The sequence below is a fragment of the Rhagoletis zephyria genome, unplaced genomic scaffold (assembly GCF_001687245.7).
Source record: "Rhagoletis zephyria isolate East Lansing unplaced genomic scaffold, Rhagoletis_zephyria_1.1 Rzeph_scaffold_17840, whole genome shotgun sequence".
NCBI lineage: Eukaryota > Metazoa > Arthropoda > Insecta > Diptera > Tephritidae > Rhagoletis > Rhagoletis zephyria.
In genome coordinates, this window is record NW_016174901.1 from 1 (window position 1) to 10,510 (window position 10,510).

The 10,510-nt window shown below is 36.3% G+C and overlaps 1 protein-coding gene across 1 annotated transcript; it reads left to right on the plus strand.

Moving 5' to 3' along the window:
• Positions 1-5,483: 5,483 nt before the first annotated feature.
• LOC108379962 (probable peroxisomal acyl-coenzyme A oxidase 1) lies at positions 5,484-9,264 on the plus strand. Its single transcript, XM_017636335.1, has 7 exons — positions 5,484-5,789; positions 6,932-7,091; positions 7,162-7,454; positions 7,513-8,425; positions 8,490-8,595; positions 8,672-8,827; positions 8,890-9,264. Exons 1-7 carry the CDS (start codon positions 5,648-5,650, stop codon positions 9,148-9,150), a joined length of 2,031 nt encoding a protein of 676 aa, XP_017491824.1. The 5' UTR covers positions 5,484-5,647; the 3' UTR covers positions 9,151-9,264.
• Positions 9,265-10,510: the final 1,246 nt, after the last annotated feature.

A 10,510-nucleotide genomic window follows, 5' to 3' on the forward strand; every position in this document is an offset into this window, starting at 1 on the left:
ATGTACATACATATATGAACACATGTATGCATAATACGCGAAGACTTTTCGAAGTGAAACAACATTTAGAAAAAGTCCAATCCAAGAATAAAAGTAAAGGTGAGGACGTACATAGATACAGAAAAGGATAAAGGCCAAGGTAAAAATAAACACAAAAAACAATGGTATAAAATAAAAATAAAAATAGGGCTTTCGCTTATATTCTCATTGAGTTCTTTTCACTTAGAAGTATGTAAATTTGTAAAATTTTGGAAAAACCCTTTTTTTCTTAGTGTGTGATTTCGTTTTTGACTTGGATATGCTCTTAACCATACCACGTATTCTACGTTTAAATATAGCGGCTGTATCTCCGATACAGCCTGCAGACCAAGACGAAGGCGCTGGACTGTTCCTTTTATTTATCAACCGATTTTCATTGCTAGTAGATAAAGGAAAAATTACAAAATATATGCTATTTTTTTATTTTTTTTTTCCTTGTCAAAATTTGATTTTTTTCACAAAAATAAAAATATCTTGGGAAAGTTACCTGATGTGTAAAAACGGTATCAGACCCATAATCTACTATTCAAAATTAAGTTTACGTGTCTCGGCGTTTTTTGTATCATTCCAAAACTTGAGATTTTCTTTACAGTGCTATGATAAAAAAGTATTTAAGTAAATTTCATTTAAGTAAGGTTGTAGAAAAGTTGAAAACCAACAACATTCTCTGCTTGCACTGTTGAAAGTTAACAGTTTAATATTAACAGTGTAGGCCACTTTGCAGTGGCTTCCGGTGTAGGCCTTTACATTAATGTAAATGTTATTTACATCAGTGGGTGGCGCTCTGTTCAATAAGAGACTTATAAAATACCAATAACATTTTCTATGTTTTCTGCTGTCAATGGCAGTCTGTAGGATTATTCCGTTTTTGACAAATGAATGTAAACTCTTTACATTAATATACAGATACAAATCGACGGTCCTCTGCAATAAGGGCACAACTCATAATTCAAGAAGATAAAACCCTTTCTACTGTTTAGTGTCTCATGTCTAATCTTTACTATTTACTTTAGTAATCCTTACTACTTACCCAAGTAAAGATTAGACATGGATTAGGTAAGGATTTGAGGCATGAAGCATTTAACAGTAGGAAGGGTTTTGCTTCGCTTAATGTTGATAAGATGGAAATGGAGATGAAGATGAATATATGAGATGAAGTTGGCGAGGAACATGAAGATGAAGCCGAAGATGGAGGAGGAGCCGCAGATGATGAGAAAGATAAAGATAAAGGTAAATATAAAGATAAAGATAAAGATATAGATAAAGATAAAGACAAAGATAAAGATAAAGATAAAGATAAAGATAAAGATAAAGATAAAGATAAAGATAAAGATAAAGATAAAGATAAAGATAAAGATAAAGATAAAGATAAAAATAAAGATAAGGATTAGGTTAAATGTATGGATAGAAAAAGATAAATATAAAAATAAATACAAAACTAAAGATACAGATAATGTGTATTAAGATAAGTTTCAATTATTCCGCACGTTTGGACTGCACGCACATTTTTTTAAATTTGTTTTGAAAACTGACAGAAGGGGGGAAAATTAAATTACAGGTTAAAGCGGAAACATCATTTGGGATGCGCGCACTTATTTTGCACAGCTTTATAGATACTTTCTAATTAAACGCTTTTTCAAAAAAAAAAGTTTATTTGTAAAATATAAATTATATTTTTAAACATACGAATGTATTAGGGTGGTCCAAAAATGCATATGAAGAAGTAAAGTTGGAATTTTTATGCTCTTACCCCTAGGATTGCTCTAAACCGAAAAATATACCCCTATATTTTTATTTTTATTTTATACTGGGAAAAAACAACTGTTCGTAGAATTGGTATAGAATACTTGAAAATCAATATTTTTCGATCGGAAAACCCTGTTTCCGACTTTAATTATTTTGGACCACCCTAATGCCCATACTCATATCATAAGTAAGCGACTTTTGAGCACTGTTAAGTCCGTGAGAATTTGAAATTTTCCTCTCACTAAGCAAACCAATGTTTGTGGATCTTAATTATGAAAAGCTCGATACCGGCATTTTTCCGAAAATGAATTCTTTGAAATGAATTTACAAAAACATAACAAAATGAACTTTCTAAAAATGCATTTAAATCGAATTAACCTTTATTAACCTGGTTTTTGTATCTGTATGTATGTACATATGTATCTATATGTGCGTTAATGGCATTTCAGTTCCATCGGTTTATTTAACACCAGGGGCCAATTATTTTCCTATGAAATGGTGAAGTGTAAATGAAAAATTCCATGTCAAGGGAAAATTTAATTTATTCACTTTATCATTTCATTACATATATCATTTTAAGCGATTCCCGATCATTAAATGCTTTTCCTTTAACGTCTAGTAAATTGTTATTTGGAAAATTATTGTGAGTTTAACACAATGATATTCTTTATCAGAAAGTTTGGGAGAAAAAGTTTTCACAGTGAAATTTTTTTGTCTAAATTAGTTTATTTCAATTTGAAAAGTTATGAAAAATTTTTTTACTTCACATTTTCACAGAACTAGAATTGAACCCTAGGTCTCATTGTCAGTGATAAGTTAAAACCCATTTTGACGAAAAAAAAGAAATTAAATGAGTATTACTCTCATACGATACATACTGTTCGGTAGTCGGCTGGGGAATAGATGAAACCAAGTTTTTCTGAAATAAATTTTCAAAGATTTTCTCTATAATTAGATCTTAGATAAAGGTGTATGACAGACGAATATAAACGAGGTAGTTTCCCTAGATAGGTTTATAACCGAAATTTGTGATATGCATCTATCTAACTCGCTATCATTAGACTAATCCTTAGCTACGGCGCCCTTGTATGGTGACCAGGCTTAAGCAAACAATAGGGGTATTCTAGAAATCTTGCAAAGCCGTTGTGTTATTGTTAATTATTTTTTAGTTTTGCAACCACTTTGTATGACAAACGACCAAATGTGATATGTACAAATTTGTACTAAATTAACGATATTTTTACCCAATATCTGTGAAACTAAAGAAGATATTCAAAAATGGAAGGAGCTTGTTTAATTTAGTATGACTGCATTATTAACTCAATTGGTACTAAATTAGCGATAAAAGATCGAACGATCTTATTTTAAAATATATACATACATACTTAGCTGCTTCTATAACTAATAGTCATCAAAATGATGCTTACGACAATCTCTTATCCAGGTGACGATACATATGTACGTATGTAGATACATATATAAAGGTTTGCGAAATATAGTTGTGATCAGTATACCGGGGAAAAAAGTTAATCTTTTTAAAAATTTTGTTTGGCAGAACTTTTTAATCATCCTTACATATATGAAAGGAAGGTATATATGCCGAATTTGAATATTTTTAGGGCACAATATTATACTTTACGAGGAAGTAACAACGTAAACACATTTTTAAGGCGCTGCGAAGTACGCCGGGTATTTGCTAGTACCATATCGAGCCCTAACCGCCAAAAAACGTAAGCGACATTTTTTTCAAAATTTTATTTTTGATGCAGAAGCATTCTTTGGCAATCTAGATGCATTTCTGCATCGAAAAGAAAATTTTGAAAAAATGGCGCCTACGTTATTTTGGCGGTTAGGGCTCGATATAAGAAGAATTTAATTTTATTTGTAGACGTTGTTGAAATCAAATTAAGAGATCTCTAATGCAGACTACTCGGCAAGCCCGAATAGAAAATAAGATATATTACATGAGAGAAATGAGTGGTTAAATTTTTATAGCTTACAAAACTAAATTAAATCGATCATTCAAATTTCCGGTAGGCATTAAAACAATATTAAATTCAGCACATACACGTGTACTATTCACAGCCGCATTTGCATCCTCAATGAGCTTTCTGCGATTGCTTGTTATTGTTTTTCACATCACATACGCATTTTGCACCTTTTTTTGTGCTGATTTATGATGTACTTTAAACAATGTACATATGTAAGTATAAATAAGTAGCAGTGTTGCCACTCACAAATTTTTTCTCCTACCAAAAAACGTACCAAAACGGTTTTGAGAGTACCAAAAATTTTTTTTGCAGTAATAAATAAAAGAGAAATGGTTTTTTCTTATTTATTATTTTTCAATTTCATTGGATTAAAAAATATTTTTTCACAAAGAATTTTTCACAATGTCGGTATACCATATTTTTTATAATTTTTTTTTTCTATTTTTTATAAAAATATAGTTCGTACTACAGCTAAAAACATAAAAGTGTTATTTTCAAACTCTGTTCAAAATTCAGGAAAATTCAATAAATGTTCTTGAAAAATTCCAATTTTTTAATCAGATAAATTTTGAACATGGTCAAATGTGTTCACAAACCACAAATTTATTGCAATTCAAATTAATTTAGCTTTCTTACTTGTCCATCACTCCATTAAAATGAGTCTGTCTTTATATATTTACTCATTGAAAAGTCAAGAATGATGGAATACAATATTTCGCCGTTCTGTCGACGATGACATTTCTCAAGTAATAGCAAACAAAGCCGAATAGGATTATAAAAGAAACCGTCAAAGCAGTCAATTTTTTAGTATATACAAAATTTTTCGTAAAATTGTATACTTAAGAAATTTCACTACTAATTTCCTACTTTGCTTACTTTTCTACTTTCTCAGTTCTTCGTAAATGCAATCTTTTGTAAGGGAGTGTCAAACCGCGGCTGTCGGTAATTATCTAACCTGAATCATGAGGAACTCTCATAGAATTTAGAATCTGACTTTTGCGACAACTTTCACGTGTTGGACGATTAATTGTATTGAAGCTCTCAGTTAAATTATTGGACTTTTAATTGACGAATAAATACAGAATATAGAAAAATCAAAAATATAGATGGAAATAATTATGTAATATTGTTTTTCCTAACTGTCACTTTTAATAATTTTTAAAGTACCAGTTTTGGTACGAAAGTACCAAAATTGGCAACGCTGATAAGTAGTTGATTACACCAGCTGTTTGCTTTGGCCTATACATATACTCCCCGCTCACAGCACGCTTGTTACACAAACATATGTATACACGCTCTTACAAATATATCTGTGATCATAGGCAATAAGCGCCTAAGTCGAAAAACCTGAATTCGAGAAAAAACGCTTTAAAGGTTTGAATTGTAATGTTAACCTTGTGGGGAAACCAAAATATTTTAATCTATAACTTTTTAAATAGCCGAGCTAACGAGATGGGAGTTTCACATAAACGTGGAATAGTAGTTGGAGAAAACGGTAGCATATATAACTCAATTCTTTATTAAGTCGACTTAGGCGGTTATTGCTTATGACCACAGATATATAAATATTTATACATAGTTATTTAAATCACTATTACACAGTGTCAATGCTCTTTTATCGTTCAGACAAAACTTTCTTATAAGCTCTACTACTCAGCGGTATTTTGTAATCAAAGAGTATGTACGCGATCAGTCAGTGCGCGCTTGTTAGTAGAAATAGTTCTATGTAACGCAGAGGGGAATTAACAAAGAAAGGACAGTCTTAAATTTTCATTATTACTTAGTACACAAATTGAGTTCCTTTAGAATTTTTTTTTTAATCTTAGTAATAATATTCCTAACATCGTATATTAAAAAAGTAAAAAAAAAATATGTCTGGTAAAAAAGACGTTATTCCACACACCGTTAATCCTGATCTACTGAGAGAACGTCGTGCAGCCAGTTTTCGGGTATATGAATTCGCATGTTGGTGGCATGGAGGCGCTGAAAAGCTACGCTTCAAGAGAGACTTGGGTAAATAATGATCTGTCGTTATTTGTCAAATTATTGAACTTTGAGCGCTTGAAGTGTGGCTGGCTAGGTGGGCTTTGTCGGTATGCACACACATATGTACATATGTATCTATGCATCAATGTACTATGCATATTTCGTTTGTTGCTTATCAGCTGACGCGTCAATGACAGTGATTAAGCATAATTCAATTTATGAACCAAAATATTGTAGCCAAAAACAGTTCAAAAGTACGTAGGTACATAAGTTAAAAAAAAGAAATTAATTTGTCGACGTCGATGTCATTTTTGTATAAAAAATAGCCCTCGTAAGTCCAACTCCAGCTACAAATGACATCGACGTCGACAACCATAATAGGGCAGATTATCAAGCCCCGAAAAATTTTCAGAGTTGGTTATAAAGCCAAGGCAATTATATTTAAGTCTCGCAAAAGCTTAGTAAAATGTGTTGAGGTTATTCCAATTCATTTTCCACCAGGCAACTGCAGCAGTGGGAAAACTATATGATTTTATTCAGAGCCACACCACCTCTTTCCTGTCGTATCAAGCGTACCCTTTTCTCCAAGTTCTCATATAAGTCTAATTAGAAAATGCTTCGATCCATTGAGGTCAGCCTTTCCTTTACCGATCGTTCCACCAGTAATACACACCTTATCTGGATGCATATAACTTTAGATCAGCGTTAGGCAGTGAGAGCTTTTACTCTGCTCGCGCCTATACAAAATGTATAGAAAGCTTATCTGAAGCACTGATAGGCACTGCCTTTCCCGCGGGCAAAGCTCTTTTAAGCTTTCGATACATTTTGTATAGAGGCGAGCAGAGTAAAAGCTCGCTCTGTCCAACGCTGTTTTAGATGCAACTTTCCAAGGGATTTCGAAGATTTCTGAATAATGAGTACTGTTTCAAAGGCCTTTGGTCACACAGGGACTTCTCTAAACTTGATCTGATCTAATTGTTGTGGTAATACTGGTATTACTAAAAGATAAGAAAAATTATAGCCATCTGAGAGCAGTCTTGCTATTACCGATCGCAAGTGAAACCAAAAATGCCTGGAGCATTAATTAACTCTTAGTTTTAAGAAAGTTTACCTTACGAAATCAAAAGTATGCCAAGTTCTTATCACTGCAAACGATTTTTCTTTTCTAGAACAAGAAATCTTCAAGGACCTGACAGATCATAATACACTGCTGCATTATAAGTCGCATGAGGAAATCTGCGAGATGGCGGTAAAACAATCCATCGAGCTAGCAAAGAAGCTGCGTGCAATGCAGGCCCGCAGTAACCCGGGCGGTAATGAAATATGGCCGTAAGACATACATTTCAACTTTTCAGCCTACGAACACTACTAAACGCTTCACTTTTATTCACATTTGCAGCAAACTTTACTCGTCGTCCATGGTTTGGGGCGCTGTGCCCGCTGGGCATCCGTTTGCCGTACAGTACGCCATGATGGTTGATGCGATCAAGAAGCAGGGCACCGACGAACAGTGGGAACGCTTTGGCAAGCGCGTGGAGAATTTCGAAATCTGTGGCACTTATGCGCAGACAGAGTTGGGCCATGGCACATTCCTGCGTGGACTGGAGACGCGCGCCGATTACGATCGGACAACGGACGAATTCGTGCTGAACTCGCCAACGCTGAGCGCATACAAATGGTGGCCTGGTGGCTGTGAGTGGCGCTAAAGTATTTTGTTTGCTAAATAATTTAAATTTAATTTCGCCAACAGTGGGTCACTGCAGCAACTATTGCTTGCTGGTGGCGCAGCTCTACATTGACGATACGCCGAAGGGCGTACAAATGTTCATAGTGCAGTTGCGTGACGAGGAGACACATTTACCGCTGCCGGGCATCGACATTGGCGAGATTGGACACAAGATGGGTTTCTATGGCGCAAATAATGGATTCTTGGGTTTGAAAAATGTGCGCATACCACGCACGAATATGCTGATGCGCAACGCAAAAGTCTTGCCGAATGGCACATTCGTGAAGAGTCCAGCATCCGTGCTAACCTACTTTACGATGGTTATGATGCGTTGCGTGATTGTGCAAAATAGTTCGACACTGCTCGCGGTGGCCGCCACAATAGCTACACGCTACTCTTTTGTGCGCCGTCAAAGTCCGATCAATCCGAACGAGCCGGAGCCACAAATAATTGATCATGTAACGCAACAGCTTAAAGTCTTCCCGGAAATCGCTATTTCGATTGCGTATCAACTCGCCGCAAAGTCTTTGTGGTCATTGTATTATGAAACCTACGCAGACATAGAGCGTGGCGATTACACACGGCTGCCAGAATTGCACAACCTGTCATGTGCGCTTAAAGCGCTCTGCGCTGCCGACTCAAATGTGGGCGCCGAACGTCTACGACTCGCCTGTGGCGGCCACGGTTACTTGACCTCAGCCAACTTGCATCGCATCGTCGCAGCCGCAGCGGCCGCTTGCACGTATGAGGGCGAGAATACGGTGCTGTTGCTGCAAGTCGGACGTTTTCTAATAAAGTCCTGGAGCGCTGCTATCGCGGGCAAACCGCTTACACCAACAGCGAGTTATTTGGCAGGGCCAGCGCAAGGCAAAGCTTTTGGTCCGTGGACAGGTGATTGGGCGAATATTGTTGCGACGCTACAGTATGCGGCTGCAAAGTGAGTTTACGAAACGCGGGCAGTTGAGTGCCAAAGAAAATTAATTTGCTTTCTCCAATTGCAGTAAGGTGCGCTTGGCCTATGAGAATTTAGCGCAGCGACTAAAGCAAGGCCAATCTGAAGGAGAAGCGGCCAATAATACCGGCATTGAGCTAACGCAAGCCGCTGAGGTGAGTACACTCAGGGAACTTAATAACTTCACCTGAAAATGTTTTTTTTTTTAATCCACATCTCATCTTTCAAAAGCTACATGGTCGTTCCTTTGTCGCTGCCACGTTTCTAGCTCATGTCACCGGTTCCGAAGCCGCTGAACGTTCTGCTGCTTTGAACAGAGTGCTGCAGCGTCTCTTGGAACTCTACTTGGTGCATACAACGCTGCGCCATTTGAGTGATATACTGCAGGTGGTTTCCAAGTTTCATTCCCTCCATTATCATCAAGTAAATATCTTTATTTTTCTTAACAGTGCATCAGCTTCAGTGACGTTGAATTGCGCTCACTTCAAACTCGCCTAGAGACCGCTTTGAAGCAGTTGCGACCCGATGCTGTGCCGATAGTTGATGGTTTCGATTTTCCTGATCGCTTGCTGAGCTCAACTTTGGGCTCGTATGATGGTAATGTTTATGAGCGTATGTTTGATTTGGCTAAACAGAGTCCCTTGAATCAGCAGTCAGTGCCGAAGTCATTCCATACAGTGCTTAAGCCTTTTCTAAAGTCGAATTTATAAAGCTACTGTACTTTTAGTTAAAATGTTTGCTAATTTTCAATACCGGCTTGTATTGTGGGGTTTAGGATGGCAATTTTTATGGAAACATTTTTTTTTCCAATAAATTATGTAGCTCAAAAAGAAAGCTATGCTCTTGATTTACTTACTTTCTTGTGTTTGAAGCTTAATTTATGGTTAATCGGTAAAAATTCCAAGACGAATATAATAAGCTTTGGATTTTTTGCAGAAAGGTGTTTGCTGATGGGTTTTCTAAGCGTCTATTGTCCTCTGTCTTCACACTACTGGGGCTTGTCGGATAAACTGTTTAAGTAAAATATCAAGCATCTTTATTAAATTACATTCAGTTTATGTAGCACCTAAGTTTTTTATGTTACACCTCAATGAAGCAGAACTTAGGTAAAACATACCGACTGTAAATGATCCGAAAATTTTATGAGTTACCTTCGACAGCTTGCTCTCTCCCCCTCCGCCCTAAGAACAGCAACCGGAGCAAGTCGACTGCAACTCTCATGGAATGCCCCCTGATGTAACCAGAATATCGTCTACATGGTGAACCCTTTTTACGACCCCAACAGTGTCTTCTTCGAAGTCTAGCCGCCTTTGTGAAACTTAAAAATGCATGCGATATATTTTAACTATCCAAAATCAACCCCAACATCTGCCACACTCATTAGCCCACCCCTACCTCTCTGGTTCAACCATGAAGAGACACCAAGTTTTCTCGGCTCACCGTTAGTTTGTCTTGTCGATAACACTTAAGAGACTCACTGATAAAATTAAGCCTACAAAAGCTTTTTTTTGGGTTATTCGACTCGGCCGTCGATATGTAACCAGCTACGTCTTTGGTAATGAACCAGAACTCTTTTCGTCTGCAGATAGCTTCGCTTGGAACATGCTAACAAAGTTAGGTAGTCGAAATGAGGGAGAGTTATTGAGTATCTCGGAAAATAACTCTTTTTCGGTTCATCATAGAAGACTTTCCTGCGAAAGCATCTTTCGACAAAAGTTTCGTAAGAGTGGTTTTATCGAAATTTGTGTTTCAAAAAGTAAGGAGTTCTTTTTCTATATCTTCATAAATTTTCAACAAGTCTGCGAAAATTTAAGAGCAACCATTACGTCTATCTACCTCTAAGCCCGAAGAAGAAATAGCAACTGTGGATTGATATCTGCAATTTTTGTCACGTTATATCTGCCTGATCTTGTTTGAAAACAGTGCTCTAGTGGCACATGTTATCGAACAAATAGTGTACATAAATACACATATCATTGTGATTTGCGATATCTTAAATGGGCAGTTTATGAAAATAATGACTGATAAGACAAGGCAAATTAGACAAAACTTATGATGATTTCGTTTCTA

Bases quoted from the DNA above. Each gene is read 5' to 3' on its own strand.
- LOC108379962 (XM_017636335.1), top strand. From the start codon at position 5,648: ATGTCTGGTAAAAAAGACGTTATTCCACACACCGTTAATCCTGATCTA. The intron at 5,790-6,931 runs GTAAATAATGAT...TTTCTTTTCTAG, and splicing joins ACGCTTCAAGAGAGACTTGG to AACAAGAAATCTTCAAGGAC. The intron at 7,455-7,512 runs GTGAGTGGCGCT...TTTCGCCAACAG, and splicing joins CAAATGGTGGCCTGGTGGCT to TGGGTCACTGCAGCAACTAT.